This window comes from Podarcis filfolensis, assembly GCF_964270895.1.
Source record: "Podarcis filfolensis genome assembly, chromosome: 15".
In the NCBI taxonomy this organism is placed as follows: domain Eukaryota; kingdom Metazoa; phylum Chordata; class Lepidosauria; order Squamata; family Lacertidae; genus Podarcis; species Podarcis filfolensis.
In genome coordinates, this window is record NC_139618.1 from 11,776,462 (window position 1) to 11,796,951 (window position 20,490).

The 20,490-nt window shown below is 42.4% G+C and overlaps 1 protein-coding gene across 2 annotated transcripts in view; it reads left to right on the forward strand.

The window, feature by feature from the left end:
* Positions 1 to 439: 439 nt before the first annotated feature.
* UBE2G1 (ubiquitin conjugating enzyme E2 G1) overlaps positions 440 to 20,490 on the forward strand; it is a 32,314-nt gene continuing 12,263 nt past the window's right edge. Inside the window, exon 1 of one of the 2 annotated variants that reach the window (XM_083587250.1) lies at positions 440 to 1,042. In XM_083587250.1, the coding sequence (XP_083443376.1) occupies positions 997 to 1,042 (46 nt within the window). In that variant the 5' untranslated portion in view covers positions 440 to 996. Of the gene's footprint in view, positions 1,043 to 2,104; positions 2,219 to 20,490 lie in introns of those variants that run through there. The other variant, XM_083587249.1, reaches the window with a different exon arrangement.

Below are 20,490 nucleotides of genomic sequence, written 5' to 3' on the forward strand. Positions count from 1 at the left end.
TTTATGAAATTAAAATTAATAAAATAAAAATAAAAAGGCAGCAGTTACAGAAAACTACAAATAAAACACACAACCGTGAGATTTGAAAGCCACAATTTGTGTATTACAGTTTTGGTCCACACACGAATTTATACAATGAAGGACGTATTATAAACATTTTAAATACATTTTTTTAAAAAATAGTGTGCGTTCTTTGTCCGAAGTTGGAGTAACAAATTCTCTCCCCCCCCCCATTTTGACAAACTTTTAGGGTTAGCAAAGTCAGTCAGGACGGCTCTTGCCCTTCCCAAGATGGCGCCGAGTTCACTGAATCAACCCCCCCCCTTCCTCCCTACGCTCTACACAGCGCCGCTTGTTTCCCTCCCACCCGTCGACCTTCCAAACATGGCGGGCGCCTCCCTCGCTCCTTTGTAGGCGGACCATCGAGAGAGAAAGAAAAGGAGGCGAAATTGCGAGAGAAGGCGCCTGCGCGGAAAGAGGAGCGAGCAGTGCGCCTGCGCGCCGCGGCGCCCGAGTGCAGTGAAATTCCGTGAAGAGGGGAGGGGGGGCTGGAAAAGAGAGAAAGGAAAGATTTTTCCTTTTTTTAAAAAAAGGAAGAGGGAAAGAAGAGAAAAAGCGGCAGAAGCTGAGGGGAAGGTTTCCGTGAGGGAGAGAGAGAGAGCGAGAGAAACGCGGGGCTGGCGGGACCCCTCCTCTTCCGCCACGCGTCGCCCGCCACCGCCTCAGAATCTCCTCAGGAGCGGCGGCGGCTGCTCCCCCTCCCCCTCGCCCCCTTCCTCCCCCCCAGCCCCCTCCCAACCCCCGGACGAGGGACGCGAGGCGGCGCCGCTGAGAGGACGGGAAGGCCCCCGGCGGCGGCGGGGTCGGCTTGAGCGAGGAGGGGCGAGCGCTAGCCGGCTGGCTCTAGCCCGGCAAGAGGAGGAGGAGGAGGAGGAGCACGCCGTCGCCTCCACAGCGGCCGCCCCACACTCCCCTCCCCGGGCACCGGCGGGGAGAATGACGGAGCTCCAGTCCGCGCTGCTACTGCGGAGACAGCTGGCAGGTCGGTCCGTCCGTCGGTCGGGGCAAAACACACCACAGCGCAGGCAGAGGCAGGCAGGCCCGTCTCTCCCTGCCCCCCTCGGACCTGGCCGGCCTGGGGTTCCTGAGGGGAGGCGGTGGGAGGAAGTGGGGTTGGGGGAGGGGTGGTGTGAAACGTGGTCGGAGGGCGCTGGTTTGGGGAGCGGGGGAAGAGCGAAAAGTAGGGGGTGAGGCAGGAGTAAGGATCGTGGGGGTCGAAGGGGAGGAAAGTTCCCCGAAAAGGGGACACTAGGTTGGAGGGGTGGGGGGCTTTGGTGTTTGGGGAAAGGGGGAGAACGTAAGAAGCGGGGTGGGAGTGTTGAGGTAGGGTGGAAGTGAAGTGGGGCGCCTGAATATTGGAGGCTAGGTAGGTGGGCTCTAGGTGGGCTTTCCCCCACCCCTTGCTGGGTGATCTGCCATCAGGTGCTCTGGGTGAAGGTTTCTGGTGACTTCTTGTCAGCTGCCTTGGAAGGTTTTTATATTCTGAAAGGTGGGTTATATGGAATTGTAATAAGTGGGTGATAACTGGTGATAAATAGGTGCTAAGTAACTAGGAGGAGTGTGGAGATCATTGGGCAGGGGTGGGCGATGCTTATTCCAGAAAGGGGCTCCATGTAGTTTAGTTGGAGGTGGGGGAAGCCTTACTTAAGCCACCTGAATAGGGAGTGCTGAGGTGAGGAGTAAAAAAGGTGGCTGATCTGGAACGAAGGAGGTGGGGTTAGAGCGGTAGAGGCCAGAGGGCATGGGCTCTGACACAGCAAGTAGGGTGTAAAAGTAACTTAGGGAGTGTGTGGGTAAGTGGGTGAGTTGGGGGGGGGCAGATCATGGGGTTGAGGTAGGTGGGGGCAATCTTTGTGCATGGAAAGAGGAGTTCAAAAGTACAAAAGAAGCATTACTGGGTTTTAAATATTCCTGCTCTCCAGTCTCTAGTACAGAAATTGGCAAAGAACTGAATGTAGCTAGGCACCATGAGGGGAAAGATAGGAGGCGTGATAAAGGGCTGGGAGATGGTAAGCCGGCTATGTAGGGCAGCTGGAGTTAAAACAAGGAGGAGTGGCTTGGAAGTGTCCTGGGAAGGAGTACAGGGGTGGGGAGACCTGAGTGAGTTGGAGAAGGGGCATGAGAAGTGCGAGAAGGATCTTGGCGATCAGTTGGGGTGGTAAGTTTGGGTAAGTTGAGAGGTAATGGGAACAGGCCGGCAAACAGTAGCTAAGGAGACTTTAAGTGAGGCAAACTTTGGGTAGCTGTAAAGTTTGATGGGGATGGCCTGAGAGCTCTGAGTGAGACTTGGAAATGAAGGAAGAGTAAGCAGGCTGGGGTGGGTTAAGTAAGGGCTGAAAGTGCCTAGATGAAGTGGGGGGAAGCTAGAGAGGAGGTACATTCTGACGTTTGAGGATAGACTAGGTTCTTTATGTGAGTGATAGGTGAGTTATTTGACAGATCGAGCTGAGAGCAAGGTGTGGCTTGTGTAGCTGGGGTGGACATGAATGTTTGGGGTGCAAAATGGTGATGGAAGATGAAGAGGTGACAAACAGAAGGGAACATAAAGTGTGTGTAGAGTGCAGAAGGAAGGGTTAGAATCATAACTGGAGAAACAGACCCTGGTTAGTTGTGAAGATGAGTACCATTATTTGGAGGTGGAACCTTAGCTGTTGAGTTTAAAGCATTAATAGTTGAACTCTGGTCTTGCCTGAGGAACTGAAAATGTAACCAACTGTGTTGCTTTTTCAGTGGTACTGTATGAAAGTGACATCCCCATAGCTAACAGGCACCTTGTGTGAAGGGAGGTCAACCGTGCATTTAATTTGGTTTATTAAAGAATGCTTTGGGGCGCTACATTGATTTCTTTTGTCCTTCTTTCCCTCCCTCCTGTTCCTCCATGAGTGTTCCCATGTGAAGGACTGGAAACTGGAGAGGAGAAACAGGTTGAAGTTTGAGGATTGTTTATGTGAGTGATAGAGGATTTACTGGGCAGCTGGAATTGGGAGCAAGTTGTGTCTTCTGTAACTGGGGTGGGTGGACAGGAATCTAGATTCCTGCTCAGTCTATAGGATAACATTGTACATTGCCTATTTTGAATAAAGCAGGGTAAGGTTGACATTTGTAGATTATTATATTGTGGTGATATTTCAGGGGAATTAATGTTTTAAATCCAGTGCTTTTTTCTAAAAAAATGTTTAGGGGCACTCTCATTTTGACTCAAGAAAATCACCATTTTCTTCTTCAAATCAGGGGAAGTAAATACAGTAAATGGACAAAAGTACAAAGATTCACAAAATGTTTAGGGGTATACATACCCCTGCATTCCCCCCCCCCGAAAAAAAACACTGTTTAAATCCATAACAGAGAGAGCTATCATAGTCCTCAGTGCCCCCCCCCCAATATTGCTGACACTGCTGCCAAGGCTGTTCCTTTCTAACCCCTTCTGCTTAGCTAGGTGATCATTGTCTCAAGGCTGCTTTTTTCAGAAGTGGCAGGATGTGGGTAGTGAACTTTTGGATCAGAAGTGACTAGATCTGAAGCTTGGGGATAAAATTTGTGAAGGATTGTAACCTTACTATGGGGTTTGGGGCACTGGAAAGGATGTTGTTGGAAAGACTGGCTGCTTCCTTCACTTATCTAATTTGCTTCCACAACTTGCTTCATAACTACTCCCCTCCCCCTTCCTTTGTCCCTGGCCTTGCTTTGCTAACACTCTAGCTTCTGATTCAGAGCTTGTCCTGTCCCAGCAGGCATGCACATAGGTTTCCTGAGTGGTTAGACATGCAATGTAGCCCCATGTGCTACTCATTGCCAGACCGAAAGAGAAATGAGCCAACAGTGGCTGCAGTCCTGGGTGTAGAAAACAGCATGTGTCACTGCTCTTCTCCTCCTCCTCCCAACTCCTGTGTTCATGCTTTCTTGTAGCCTCTCTGACTCCTCCTGTGAGAATGAAGTTGTTCTCCCCATACAGATTCACCAGTCCTTTGATTAAGGTGTTGGTCAAACCTAACAGCCTCCTCTTCCCTTGTGTAAAAATACCAGTACTTGCAGATTACAATACAATAATCAGATATATGGAGTTTGATATATTAAATGGCGAGGCCCTGGTTTAAGAGTATCAGAAGGGGTGTACAAGGGGAAGGAAAGAGATTGCTGCAGCAGTATAAAATAAAGGAGCCTATTAAATGCCAACAGAAGGTTAAAGTTACTAAAAGCAATGCAGGGTGTCTTATAAAGCTGCCTTTAATCTTAAATGCAAGGCAAGTAAATACCTAGGTTTGTTTGCTTTGGCTCTATCAAATAGCACCATACTGCCTCTCAAATATGCTAGTACAGCAGCTAAATACAAATGTTACATTATTTTAATTGTTGTGTAAAGTACTATGTCAACTGACAAAATGCCTTTTGTAGCAATGCGAAAGTAGGTATTTTTTATTTTGCATCATGTATGTTATCCTGTATATCTGCATGGAAAAATCAGAGTATCAAACTCCACAACATGCAGTAAGAACAAGATACTAGTATGAATTGCCCCTAATACGAACTCTGAGTTGTGACTGCAACACACATCATTGGCCCTCTAGTAACCCCAAAGGGGTTGGGGAGGATAGAAGGGACAGTTAAGGATTCCATTTTTCTGTTAACATAATATTTATATTTTGAAGATTTTTCCCCCTTGGAACACCAATTAGAAACTGTAGTGTTAAGCAATATATGTAAATAGTTGAAATAAATAACAACATAAAAATGCTGGGTTGATGGCAGAAAGATGAAGAAATTAATGTAGCTTGGTATTAGGTAGAATTTTTTAAAGAATAATGTAAAAACAGGGTTTTTATGAATATAAACAGATCTGTAAGGCTTTGCTCCCTCTGCACTCCATATCGTGAGTTTCTTACGAAAATCTACATGCAATGCTTGAAGTTAGCCAGGCACCAAGTGAATTTTGCAGCTTATAGAAATGAAAATAGTAGTAGTAGTAGCAGTAAACTTAATGGGACAACCATAGCTCAAGGTGCTATTTGGTGATTAGATTGTATATCTGGGTTTCTAACACTGCCTACATGCAATCAAACCACATGTCTAAATCCATGCCCTGGATAGGGTGGCTGTACTATTAATTTGTGGAATGGTTATAGCTCAGTAGCAGAGTACCTGCTGTGCATGTATGTTGAATGTTCTAGTTCAACTCCTGGCATCTCTGGTTAAAAGGATCTTTGTGAGTTGGGCTTGCCCTTCTGCCTAAGGTCTAGGACTTTACAGAGCTAACTCTGTAAAAGGCACCTTCATATGCTCATAATCCTTTAGGGTTTTTTATAGTGCAATCTCAAATGCTTACATCCTGATCCAGTTCTAATAACATGTAAAAATTGAGTGATATTGCATCGGGATGTGACTGCACAACCCACTGGAAGTAATGCAGTGTGAATAGGCAGCACAGTTTTTAGAGAGATGACCTTCTGAGGTAGTGCTAGCTAAACTTCTATTCTGTCCCATGGCCATATTATACCAGTTCTGTACCGGATGCACTATTTGCCAGTGTATTCTTGCTGCCAGTTATCTTTGAAGCACTGAATTACTTGGGGTCAAGTTATTTGAAGGATTACCTGCACTTGGACCTTAAGATTGGCAGCAAAGGTTCTGCTCATGGGGCCACCAGTAAGGTCCATCAGGCTGGTGGGCACAAAATACAAGGCCTTTTCAGTGGTGGCTCTAGCATTGTGAAATTTCTTATGAGAGGAGCACTGTTGACTGCTTTTAAATGGGTCAAAGGATTAGTGGTTTAACTCAGCTTTTACTTGAATAATGGTGCTGGTTTATACTGTTAAGTTGTAATTATATTGGTTGCTGCTACAGGTAATGGCTGGTTTGCATGGGGGTTACATTCCTGACACCCATGGACGTCGGTAGAGCGTGCATTACCCCATTACTCCCCCTTTTCTGGCCACTTCTGGGTCACCATGATGCATTCATGCACGGTCACTTGCCAATTGGACACAGGTGAATCGATAGTTGCTTGTATTTTATTGTTACTCTGCAGTGAAGTAGTTTACCTTTTGCTTTGCATAGTCACCTTTTAAAATTGTGTTACAATTTTATTTGTGAATGGCCGAGAGAGAGACAGAGAAGGGAAGGGAGAAAGATGGCATTGACATTTGGATGTATATCCAACTGACACTTGCAGTTTCTACTCCAGCAAGTGATATGGCTGCAGAACCTTGTGCTTCTTACCAGGATTGAGGTAGGATTCTACATTTTTGCTCTCCATGCTGCCCTCTGACAAGTGTAAAGATCCCAGCCTTCCTCCCAGCCTTTGATCTGGAGAAGTCCTTGGAAATAATCCCACCTGTTGTGCAGTGATCCCTGCTCTCTTTTCAGTACCAAGGCTAGGCAGAAGGCTGTTTCTTGGCAGCGCTAAACCAAACAGACAACCTCCCTCCCGCCCCCATTTCCAGAGCTGGAAAGGATGGTGTGGGCTTCTTTAGACACTAAGCTGCTGAGCCACCTGGGACACTTGGGCAACACTTGTTTAAGTCCAGATCCAAACTCAAATGAAGGATTGTCCCATACTTTGTGGAAAAGTGTGAGGCCAGGGACCAGTGAATGGTCAGGTCCTGGTGACCCAAATGTTTGATCTGGCTTCCAGGGCCAGCCAAAAGTTGTGGACCCTTGATGATATAATGCTATTCATAATACTAAGTTAATGCGAATATGACAAAAGTTGAAATTTCCAAGATACATTTCAGGGTATGTGGATCAGAACTCCTTTGAAGTGAGTATAATAACACATTATATGTGTCCATATCAGTATGTGTTTAGTTACAACAGGATCTGGTAGACGTAGATACATATTCCAGACAAGGCTTAAAAAAAAACAACAACCTGCCAAAAACCTCACAGGGCTCTATTCGATTTATGTTCTGTGTCAGAATCTCTGCAAAGTAAAACTTCCTCTTGATTAAAGAACTCTCCTCGCAAAAGACTGATCAGGAAATTCAGACTTCCCAGCTCTGTGTTTCCTATGTCTGACTGCTCCAAGAGGGTTACTCCCTTGTGCTGCTTATGTTCCCACCCCCCTCCTGTTCACTGGCACTTGTGTTCCACTTTCAGCTGTTCTAATCTTTAAACAGAATGTTAGCAAGTTGTATTACTGTCTACTTCTGTCACACATACATCAGCTGTGTTATTAGGCACTTAACTTCTTGAGAGCTGGCCATTTTAGTCTGTTGCAGGGCGGGAAAGCATCTTGTGACACCTGAAAGACTTAACAAGTTTCTTGTGGCAGCTTATGTCACAATAAATCTGCTAGTCATTGAGTGCCACAAGATTCAGATTTATTGTAGACAACTACTTGGGATACATCGTGTTCTCTCCCCTTGGAATGGTGTTTACTAAGGTAACTATTACAAGAGCTGAGAAACTCAAGCATACATTTGAGGGTGCCATTGATCCCCATTAAGTAGCAATGCCTTAAGCAGTATAATTCCTACAGTTTGGACAGAAAGCCAGTCGGCTTAAAAGGATGCAGAAGCTATGCATAGTTGATTAACACCTTTTGGGTGACTGAGTCTGATGTTGCCTTGGTAGTGATGTAGTATTAAAAGTAACTTCTTACTCCAGTAGCTTAGTGCTACCATAATATGAGTAAGATATCTGTAGGTTCACTAACCAGAAAGCTGCATCAATATATTTCATAGAATCATAGAATCATAGAGTTGGAAGAGACCACAAGGGCCATCGAGTCCAACCCCCTGCCATACAATGGATATCCTTTGCATATGGCACTTTTTTCCGCAATGGAAAAAGAGCAGTGTGTTTCAAAAGCAAGTTCCTTGCTTTAATAGCACTTCACATGACAATTTTCCTTGAAACTTCACCATGGAAGTTTCTCAAACTGTTGGACTTGGGGGGGCATTGACTCTCACATTAGGAAGATTTTGAGTAACTTTAAAATGGAACTGTTAGCAGACAATGTCTTGAATTATTATATATTAATTACTGGGGAGAGCTGTTGCGTACAGTGGGCCAGCTTCCGTACATCAGGTGAATGCTTTCCATTTCTCCTCGCTTTCCTGCCCCTTCCTAGCTGGCGTGTGAAGTACTTTGCAACTGTGAAACAAAGAGCTTGGACAGCACAGTTTGGAAATGCAACTGAACAGAACAGCAGATTCTAGAAGATGCACAAGTTTTTTTTATTATAAATATTTGTGCACTTTATAGAACCTGTATCTCTACTGTTCTAAGTTGTATTACTCTACTGCGTAGTCAGATAGAATACCTTTTTTTAAAAAAGTGGTATCTTAAAGCAACATTATGCCTAGTATCATCAGGTTTCTTAACTGTGGGAAAATTGATACTTAAGACATTTCAAAATTTGCAGATGTAGCTTTTTGAAAGTCTCGTTAGTCTTCTGTTAAGTAAAGTCCTTTTCAACAAAGTGAAATGTGTGAATTCAATGCAAATGGTGTATTAATGGAGATTAGGGAGGCCAAGAGAAATTATTACTGAACATGTGGCTGTAACATTCTATGATGAACTGTGTTGTATGATATGAAGTGTGTGTGTGTGTCTCACAGAAAGAATGAGAGAGACCAGGTGGTGGGCCCTATGAGCTCAGAGGGCTTACCACGTCTTTTCAAAGACCTCTCTAGCTGCCGTGTTCTGGTTGGGTGGCTCACTTACTGTACTGTGTGGTAAGGACTCTGAGCTTGCACTGCCCATCTGCTGATCTCTACTCATTGTGGTGTTGGTGGAGAGATAAGTGGAAGAAATGCCTCAGTGAGCAGCATAGAATGCACAGTTGCAGCATAAGCTGAAAGGCCCCACTATGGAGTGTAGTGGCTAGTGTGGCTGTTCCATACTTGGTGATCTGGCATTTGGAAAGAGACCATAATAGAAGTGGGTAGAGCACAGCTGGGGGGGGGGTTGGAATGAGAGACCATATAGAGGCTGCATGCTGCACCTGGTCTACAGACCAGTACATATTGGTGGAATGGATATATTTGCATGAGACCTACTAGTTCCAGTCACAATCTAGAGTGTTGACTTGTTTGACTAGCTGATTATTTTACTTAAAGCTAAAAGGTATGTGAACTGTTAAGGGCTTCTTTTTTCTGACAGTTATGAAGCAATGACATTGTAAACTATTAAATGTTTAAAATAGTGCAATGCATAGAATAACTGTGTGATTTATATTCATGCAACCTGCAGTTCTTGGTTTCTTATCCTGGAACTGCAAGAATAGACCAGCTACAGACATTTTAAAAATGGATGAAATAACATGCAGCAAACTATATAAGAGAGGCAGTCTTTAAATGCTTTGTAAACTATGTTGTGGGGGGAGGGACTGGACCCTGCCCCCTACAGGGATGAGGAGCAAAGAACTGACTCTTGCCTTTATGTCAGATGACAGAATTAATGATGCAATTAAAAGAAGCAGTCTCTTAGATTGTGGTGTTCTTGGCTCTACTGAATATTTGACTAGTTAATTCTTTATTGGTTTCCCATCTTTAGTGACATCCCCTTGAAGTGTCCTTTCCACTTCATTCATTCATAACCACCCTCTGATCCATCCTAAAACATTTGTTCTTTACAGTAACTTTGAACTCCATCTTAGCAGAAGGGTGAGGTTAGCTTCTTCACAGCTGTATGGATGGTTATTCAAATACAGCTGAGCTCAGTTCTTTTCCCTTGGTTCTTTTGATTTTTGAATGGTCCAGGAGGTAGGTATCTACCTATTTTTCTGCCAGTAGAAGAATACTTTTCTTCCATTAGCCAGATGATCTCTTGTGGTCTCCTAAGATTCTTTCTCCTTGGGATACATGTATTTCCAGCCCAGATTTGACTACAAGGAAAATGTTAATTTAGTATGTTCAAGCTTTGGTAATCCAAATGATAAACCAGGCTTTTCACTGAGAAGAGTTAAAGCATCAGAATATTTTGCTTTTGAGGCTCTTTGTTCAAGAGAACTGTTTGCTCTTCCAAGCATGTCTTTGCACCAGTAATGTAGTTTCATGTATGGAAATCCTGTGTGGTCCATTATGTGAAGCTCTTGAGTAGCACTGTTCAGCATTAATTCTAGTTGAATATAGCACACAAACAAGAATTTGCAGATGTGATCACAATTAGGCAACGCAACATTTCACTTGATGCCTTCAGACCTCCCATTCTTAGGCTGTAGAAATTGTAAATGCAGCTAAAGCTTTGAACAGATGCTTTAAGACCTTTAAAGCACAGTAAATCACTTCAGTGATGAGAGCAGCTTACTGTCGGGACTATTTGGCTTTTATAAATCCGCATGCGCAGAACACTGCATGAGGCGGATCTAGTCTCTGGCATCAAACTTAGATTTATAAGAATTTCAGTCTTCATGCTTCAGAAAAACCCAAACAAACAGATTTTATTTTGGATATGTACTTTTCCCATTATAAAGGCAGTGCATGCAAAAGGCTGCAGCATTCAGAATCTGAAACTTACAGTATTGGTTGCTGCTTTATGACATCTGGTCACTGATCCTTGTTGTCCCTTCACCTTTCGCTTATCATACTGTTCTTTGCCGGAACTGAATTCTGCAAAGCTATATATTTAATCTAGGGCAAAACCTAAAATCTCAGGGTTTTGGGTTTTTTTGTTGTTTTTTTTGCATAGGATATGAATTGCCGTATATTAAATACAAAATTGCATTGAATTGTATCTAATATTTGGAGTAGACCCATTGAACTTAATGGACTTTACTAACATAGCTCCATTAATTTCAGTGAATCTACTTGGAGTTGAACTTAGTTGGACACAGCCTAATAAATCTCAAAAGCTTCAGGAAATGGTTTTCACCAATAATATTCATCATCAATACATAAAGCTAATCTTTATATAGAAGCAGCTGGATCCAAAATACTGGGAATGAAACTAACTACAATTCTGAACTGTTTTACATCAATTTGAAAAGACAAACTTTTTGACTAATCAGCATTAGAAGAATATACAGCTTCTGATTCAGAAATGTGACCACTTTTTGTATTTCGGGGGGCGGGCAACCAAAGGTGGCTTAGTGGAAACAAACTTTGTAATTTTTTTTACATTTGCACAAATCTAAGGAAGATGACAAGTCCAAATATGAAGAGATTAAATCAGGCATAGGCAAACTCGGCCCTCCAAATGTTTTGAGACTACAATTCCCATCATCCCTGACCACTGGTCCTGTTAGCTAGGGATGATGGGAGTTGTAGTTCCAAAACATCTGGAGGGCCAAGTTTGCCTATGCCTGGATTAAATACTGTCAACTTGAATTTGAGTGTCAATTCCTATTGGAGCATTATGAAGCAAAAGGTTGTGGTAATAATCCACTTAAATGCCATTATAAATGAAAAGTTATAAATATTTGTTTTGCACAACTTTATGTGCCCAATTCAATATGATTGTAGTCCTTTGTGAACATTATTACTGGGTTATCCTGCTTGAGTTTTATTGCCTTAGTAATAGTTGCCTTTTTAATAATTATTTTAGTTAACCTGTTTTTTACTGAATTTTATTAGGCAACATGGTAATTTTATTAAACATTCAAGTTCCCATGGCAGAATAGAAGCTACCGGTATTCCAAAGATGCATACTAGCAATTGTGCTGTGTAACTTTTATTTTTGTTTAAGTTCTTGACACAATAAACAGACTTGATTTCTCTATGTTCCCCTTTCTTGTCATAATTCCTGCTGCAAAGTTGCATGTTCTCTGAGCACTGGGCAAAATAAAATATTGTAAGGTTTTCTAAGGAAGTAAAAATGTCATGAAGAAATAAAGGTTTGCCTTAGCAGCTTTTGACACTGTTTCTGTGCACTCTTCATGTATGTCCTGACTAGAAAGCAGCAGCAAACCGTTCATGCTTGATGCAAGCTAGAGACATGTTTCATTAGTCAGTCTCAGTGACAAGTTTGCACCATTTGCATTAGTGACCATGTCTCCATAGACTTTCACAGTTTGAGAACACAGGCCAACATGCTCAGTTCATACCTGTTTTTGAAATAGAGGGCAGTGATACAGAAGTGGGAGAAGTATTGGATTGGCAGAAGGGTGTCCTGTACTGTTAAGTTTAGCTTGTGGGAAAGATAAACAAGCAGGCCTGTGCTGAGCCAAGTGTAAAATAAAACAACTGCAATTTGTGAGAGCAGAGAGTGTTGGCAAGCCTGAGCTGAGGCGTCAGAGCTGTTTTACAACTGCTGCTATTGGTGGTTAGACCATACTGACAAAACAGGAAAGAGAAGCTAAGCTTAGTGAGTAGATGGTCTTGTTGATTTAAATAGCTATTCCTTCACAGTGAATCCCTTTTGTTTTGGAAACTGATTGATTGATTGATTGATGTTCATTTAGGTTATCTTCTCAGTTTAAGAGGTCATACCGTAATCCAGTCAGTCAGGATATTTACTCTTTGGAAATCTTGAGTTCTCTTGTCGGTAGAACCACTTACTATCTAATGAGCTTACTTCCTCCCACCAAAACTTGCATCTAGCCTAATCACTTGTGTACTAGAGTATGATCAGTTTTGGACTTATGGCAACATTTTGCTTGCTCCCTAGATAGTTGAGCCAAAAAATATGCATGAATGGATGCTTTCATATGTTACAGTATGGTGTCTGTGCGTGCACATGCAAAATACGCAAGCCGCTGCATAATTCTGAAAGGACTACTGTTGTTCAAGGTGTCAACCTACAGCAGTGATTTAGAGTGGTCTCCCAGTATGCTGGCTATAAATGGATTTTGAATGACCCATGTATGTAGCCAAACTTCCTCAAGAAATTGATTCTAATATCTATTTTGTACTTAAAAGGGCACAATGCAACATGGTGCAACTGAAAGCAGGAAAATGGCTTCTGTTTGGTCCATGAACCTGTTACAGTTTTGCTGCAAGTATTGGAACCATAAAAAAGCTCATCCAGTTCCTTAAATGAGAGGTAACTCATCTTTTTTGACCCAAGGGTCATATTCACACTTCAGGGCTGCATGCCAGATACGGGTGTGAGCAAACTGCACACACAGGAACACATTCTCTCCCCATAACTTACTTGAAGGTGGGGTGACTCAGCGCTTTTACTTCAGTCATCAAATAATTACTCTGATGTCCAGGATTGGGGACAATTTCCATTCTCATCAAGGTGCTGGGCTCTGCCTGTGTCTACTTGTCTTGGGTGGCCAGAAAAAATGGCTTGGGGCCAGATAAGGATAGCAACTACATCCTAAATTCAAGGGGAGGGCTGTAGCTCAGAAGAGTAGATGCCTTAGAAGCAGAAGATCCCAGGTTTCATCCCTGGTGTTTCCAAGTAGGGCTGGGAAAGACTCATGCCAAAAACTCTGGAGAGCTATTGCTCAGTCAGTGTAGACCAGGGGTCAGCAAACCTTTTCAGCAGGGGGCTGGTCCCCTGTCCCTGATACCTTCTGGGTGGCAGGACTATAAGCCATGCCCCCCCACGACTCTCCCCTCCCTTCTCCACAGCATCGGACGAGCCCTGGTGGCTGCTTACGAGCACCAGGGACGAGCCCCGGTGGCTGTCTTACGAGCAGCAGGGGCTGGCGGCGGGGGCGGGACGATGAGCGGTGCACGAAAGGGCTCCGGGGAGGGGCTGCTTAAAATGGCAGCTGCTCGAGCTCTGCTGCTGCTGGCACCAACAAAGCCCAGCCCCCTTCCTCCTCTAGGCAGGGTGGGGAGAAGCCAGGAGGAGGGAGAGAGGAGGAGGCACCGCCACCGCCATGTGAGGGAGAGGGAAAGAACACACGCACTGGCGATCCATGTGGCGATTCCTGGTCTGTCCGCGGGCCGGATCCAGAAGGCACTTGGTCCTGATCCGGCCTGTGGGCCTTAGTTTGCCGACCCATGGTGTAGAAAGTACTGAGCTATGTGAACTAATGGCTTGACTCTGTATAGCTGTATAGCAGCTGATCATCCTATGTTCCCTAGTTGGAACCTGAACTAAAGCTGCTGTCAAAACAAAAAAATTTTTTTCCTTCCAGTAGCACCTTAAAGACCAACTAAGTTAGTTCTTGGTATGAGCTTTCGTGTGCATGCACACGAAAGCTCATACCAAGAACTAACTTAGTTGGTATTCAAGGTGCTACTGGAAGGAAATTTTTTTTTTTTTGTTTTGACTATGGCAGACCAACACGGCTACCTATCTGTAACTAAAGCTGCTGTGTCCAGTTTTATGTTGACTGTTTTATTCCTGCTATTTGGTTTGAAGACTTTGCCATAGCTAGTTATGAATTTATAGACAAAATTTCTAATGTTGTAAATGGTATACCTGGCACCAAAAAGTACTGTAGCACTAAGGGGTGCAGAATGTTGAAGGGACAATCTTGTTTATTTAAATTTCATTTATTTGTTGCTTCCCATAAAATAAATTGAAGCAATTTCACATTCTTCAGAAACTTTAGGAAAATGTTTACGTTACTTCCACTCTATACTACAGTTTTAAAACTTTGCTTCTGTAACCGTACACTGGCGTTATGCAATGGGTTCCGCCTTCCCATTTTTGTATTACAGGTAAGAATAACTTGTATGGCCACTTGTTCTTAATGGAAAACTTAATCCATTCTGAAACAGGTGTACAGTTGTCTAATCTCTTACAAAGCTGTAGTTCTTCATCTTCCTAAATCAGCCTTCCTGGCAAGTAAGCATTAGTATGTCAAATTTGGATCAGTTTAACATTGTTGCTCATGTAGATCCAAATAGCTGCACCCCAATCCAGCTTTTTTGCAGCTTGATTCCTGTGCTTTTCAGTGGCCCTCATCTGATAACTGATGACTAGTTTGTGTATTCAGCATCACTACTGAATTTCCTCTGCTCAAACATAGCTGGTTTGCTGGTGATCTCCAGCTTATCTAGTGTATCATTAAACCCAAAGTACATGTTTACTGTGATAAATGTTTTGGGATGCTTTTATGGGAAGCAATTGATTAATTAAATGGAGGGACATGGTTACTGCTTGTATAATTTAGTGCTTAAATAATAAGGGGCTTTATTCGTAATAAATAAATTGAAATAATATGCTAAGATATACCAGATACTAGCAATTCTGTAGATCTTGTTAAATAGCAGTAATATAAAGATAAATGGAAGCAGGACTTTCAAGACAGTATTCCAGAAGTCTGGAATTGTTTCTTTTTTAAGGGAGCCACCTTTTTGATAACTACAAGCTATAGTGAAAAGTGGTAAGACAGCCTTCCAATGTCATTGGACACCTTGGAAGTCTTGGAAAAAGAGGTGATGGTAGGCACTGACATTGCAATAAGGTGGAGATTTTAAACATCTGGTGGAAATGTGAGAAAGCAAATATTCCTGTGTCTGTAGTTGCCAGTGTCTTGAAACAGATCTATAGATATGATGTTAAAGCTGTTTGCATAGTAGAATTAGGTAACAAAATGTTCTAGATCAGTGGTTCCCAATTGGTGGCCCACAGACACCAGGGGTCTGTGTAACCCACCCAGGGGGTCATTGAGACTATTCACATAACAAAACTACCATAGAGATATCAAAATTTGCAAAAGTAGGTGGTCTGTGTGTTGGTTTTTGGGGGGAAAAAGGGTCCACAATACTTTCAGACCCCTGAAAAACAGGGGTCCCAATTAGCTAATTGGGAATCACTGAAGTTCTCACTAAAGCTTATCTTCTCTTCCTTGAATAGGATGTTCCTTGAGTTGTTGAGGCCTCAGCGGACAGATGGTATCAACTGCTGCTGGGTTTTGGAACTCTTTATAAAGAACGTTGTGGAGGTGCTGGGAGTATAGTGATGTAAAAAGGACCTTTCCTCAGCATTCTTGTTGCTTTATTGCCTTGCAAAGCCTACAGTGGCCAGAGGGGAACAGCCCTCTTGCAACCATGTTACTGAGCACTGGGTCTGGATGAAAGCAAAATGTTAGCGTCCAAAGAAACCAGTAGGTAGCATACGATTTTGCATGTTGCAGTAGTTTAGTTCACATGGGACAATGCAGTACTAGAATACGGATCTAAGCTTTGGTTACAAATTCAAGGAATGAGGAAGCAAAGCTGTGTACTGCTGTGTAGGAGTTTTGTTGGTTTATAATGATAAGGTGTTTAACCTGTTATGGATGGGGCTGGACTCGCCTGATAGGTCAGGTGCACAGCTCTAAGGTTCTCCTAGCTGCATTGCTGCCATTGGAGCCCCAGTGGAGGCCTTACTGATGTTGTGCATCTTTTCCAAGCCTAGGCTGGTGCAGAAGTTGTAGCCTTTCCTAAGCAGGGATAGTTCAGGCATGGTTTCTGGTAACCCCTCATTTGGATTGTTGCAGTGTGTTATATGTGGGGCTTGCTTTTGAATATTGATCAGAAACTGAAGTTACCGTAGTATAAAATAAAGCAACTAGATTGCTAACTAGGACCACATATTGTAGTGTATCTCACCAGCATTAAATGAGCCTTGCTGATAGCTGCACTGTTTCCAAATCTAGTTCAGGATGTTGGTGTTGAATTTCAAACCATTAGGGCTTAACAGGCAAGTACATTAGGCCCACAACTTACATGGGGGTATTGCGTCTAAAGCCAAAATCACTTATAGTCAAAACTCATTGGGTTCAATGGCGGGTGGGATTGCCAAAATCATTTTTCATGGAGCCCTGAACCTTTTTCACCATACAGTGGTACCTCAGGTTACAGACGCTTCAGGTTACAGACTCCGCTAACCCAGAAATAGTACCTCGGGTTAAGAACTTTGCTTCAGGATGAGAACAGAAATTGTGCTCCGGCAGCATGGCAGCAATGGGAGGTCCCATTAGCTAAAGTGGTGCTTCAGGTTAAGAACAGTTTCAGGTTAAGAATGGACCTCTGGAACGAATTAAGTTATTAACCTGAGGTACCACTGTATTTATATATTTCCTAGGTGCCTCCACTATGAAGTTGAATGCCACAATTTCAGTTGTTGGCTGGTTTTAATTTAAATTATTTTTAATCATTTAAGTATTTATAACCTGCTCTTCGTTGAATATTTTCAGTTCCAGAGCAGGGGACAATAACAACAATATAGAAATATATGGATAAAATAATATAGAAAAAATACAGAATCCATAAGAACAAGTTCAGTAAATAACAAAATAGCAGCTCCATCATAAAGCAAACAAAGCTAAAGTCCAATAAGGACAAAAATTAAAATTTTCTATGTAAACAAAGAATACAGGCAAGTCAGCAGACTGAAACAACCAAATGATCTTAGCAACAGTTTCCACCCCATCTCTCATCAGCACTGTGCTTTTCTATTGTTTTATATGTGATGGTTTATTGGTATTCTTTGCTATGCAATAATAAATCTCCCTGAAATCAATAGTTGTAGGTATTGGTTTTCTCAGCTTATATTTATAGCACTTAAAAACTAGGTGCTGCATAAAATATATAGACAGGCCCTGTTGAATTGACAATTTAAGTTAGACACAGCACCAGAAACAAAATACTAAAGTTGAACAGTTGATGAGATAATTGATCTAAGGTGGTGGATACTCTTTCATTGGAGGTTTTTAAACAGAGCTTGGATGGCCATCTGTCAGGGATTATTTAGTTGCAAGTCCTACACTGAAGAGGGTGGAACTAGATGTCCCTATGGGTCCCTTCAAACTCTGTTGTTGTTAAATTTATTTATACCCTGCCTTTTTCCGTGATGGACTCAAGGCGACTTACAATTCTATGATCCTATTAGCTTGCACATTTACAGGCTATTCAGGAAAGCCCTGACTTCTTTGTTTCCTTGGTGTTCAGAGTGCTGTGGCAGACAGGTTCCTTTGAAATGGCAGGCTGCAACCACCAACGGAAGTTGAAAAGTCGATATACCATACATAGTTGCTCCTTTAGCCATAGGGCTCTTCCTGCTTAGTCATTTTTGTTGACTTGTACCGATTTGATTCACTTGGATTTGTATAGAGGGCTCTCTCCCTGTAAACCAGTGATGGAGTGCTGCTTGCTCATAACAGCTTTGAACTAAAGCCATATCCCAGCCACGGTTTCCTTTTTGGCTTATAACCCTGGACTTGGTTGTGGAAGTTATTGTAAATCCCAGCTTGTGCTATAAACTGGATTGCTGATCCATGGCACAGTCAAAACTGTTTACTTGGTTTTTTAAATTCTTGGCACTGCCATCTTGGTGTACCAAATGAAAGCACTCTTGGAGTAGAATGAGTCAGATTTCCATTTCAGGCCATAACCTTGTCACAAGAGGACAGCACAGAAGGCAAGGTCTTGAGATTTACTTTACAGTGGCATTTCAGTACAACAGACTTTGTGCTTGGTTCAAAACACTGCATTAAAGATAGAGTAACTTCAAAAGTCTGCAACTTTACTGTAGAAAAACCAAAGGAGCCAAGGGATTAAAGCTGTTGCTAAATACAAGAGTACTGTCTCCCTCTGTGGGTCATTCTTAACATCAGTTGAAAAACAAAAAAATAGAGCATAACTAGGGAAATGCTTTATGCAAACTAACTTGTTTCTTCTGTTTGCTAACCTTAGTGGAGATGAACATAGTTCTTCCTCTGTGGTTTGGACCATGTCCGTTGCATCAGTTTTTGTTGTTGTCTTAGTCGTGTTCGACTCTGTGATCCCATGATAGTTACTAATTTTTTTTCAACCTGAAACACGGTTGTGGCATCCAGTTAAGTCCACGGCCTACTCTGCTTTTGCCCTTTACCACAACTGTGTCAAATTATGTCATCCTGCAAACCTTGAATCAAGTTTCCTGTACAATCTGTTTAAAAGATTTGCGAGAAAACAATCAGCTGTTCCTACTATGGGTGGATTTTGTGTTCTCTACTAGGGGGGCAACACTTTAAAAGTGTATTGAAATGAGACAAGTGAATTTTATCAGTGTATGGAAAAAGTAAGGCTTGGAAGAGTGTTGCAGCATCATTCAACTCTTGCTGTGCCTTCTGCAAATCACCAGGGACAGACAGAATGTTGATCAGGATGTAAGACAAATTGGGAAGTCCCCAGTTTGGATTACTGTATATCAAGCCACATTTTTTCCAGCTTCCCATGCTGCAGTACTACTGACTTACCTTATAGGGTGGCTCTTAAGGATTCCAATGTGATACACAGGATGTACTTTAAAGGCTCACAAGTGATATATTCTAGGTATATTAATGACATCCACAGTCATATTTATTTGACTTTTTAGATAATGTGATGTGTACATTTCTGTTTGTTTCTAGTATCTGGGGCTTGTGACCGTCTAGTACAGAGCAGCCAATGTGGTGACTACCAGATATTGTTGAACTAAAATTTTGATTATCCCTTCCCATTGGCTATGATGGGAGTTGTAGTCCCATCAACATCTGGAAGATGGCTGCTTCTGCCCTGTAGTCTTTATTTTATTTTATTTTTGCTTCTGTCCAAGCATATTCAGATCCTTAGCATGCCCATACTTTCAGTTAAACTTTCTTCCAAGTATTTGGACTGTAAGATTGGGAAGTTAGATTGCAACAGAGTCAAGGTTTGAATTTATCAGAAGACTATGCTTACACTAACAAAACCTTAAGAACATTTCTGTAAATGTTTGAAGATACTGCAGGTGCCAGTTATGGGAAATAATTATTGCTGACTTCAATTCATTGGTGATTTCTTGGTAACAACCACAAATCCACAGCTATGCCTCAGACTACCTGAATGAAGTTTGGGAATCCCTGATCTAGGGTATGCACTTCAGTTGAACAGGCTTCTTAAAATTGCCTGCACTTCAAAGAAGCTGTGTAAAATAAAGTAAATTCTATGCCAGAGCTTTCCAAGCTGTGTGTCACATTAGTGTGTCGGCTGCAGTGTATAGGTGTGTTGCGCGAACGCTCCCCATGCTCCTCCTGGGGCTGGAAAGGGGTTAGTTTAACCTCTGGTTTGCTAGTAAAGCTGAATTACTGTGTCGCTAAATGATGCAAATAAAAAGTGTGACTAAAAAGTGTGTCACCAACATGAAAAGTTTGGAAAACTTTGTTCTATACCCATTACTTGTGGGTGAATGGTAACTGGTTGTCTAGGCCTCACAAAGAGTTTAATAGCTTCTTATTTAAGAAATACATGTCCACCTTTTGACTTTCAAAAGTCCTCAAGGGGGTTGACAGAGAAATGAATTAAAAACCCATAAAAACAGCATTAAAAATCATAAAATGAAGTGGCAAGCTGTTAATAAAAGCAGCAAACTACCATAATAAAACAACAAGTACATGATAAAATGAAGGGATGCTAAATGCAAGGGAATAGGATCCACTTTGACCCTCTTGTTACCTTGGCAGGTACTTGGTGAAATATTGAGGAATTAATTTGACAGTTTAGGCACTACCACAAAAAAAGCTTGCTCTCACTAGCTGGGGACATACGGAGAAGGGCCTTTGAAGCTGACCTTGGTTGCCTGGCGGGTTCACGTGCTAACTAGTGCTCTTTTGCAGGTCACAAGCAATTTAGGCTGCTCTCAGTCAACACCTGGAAA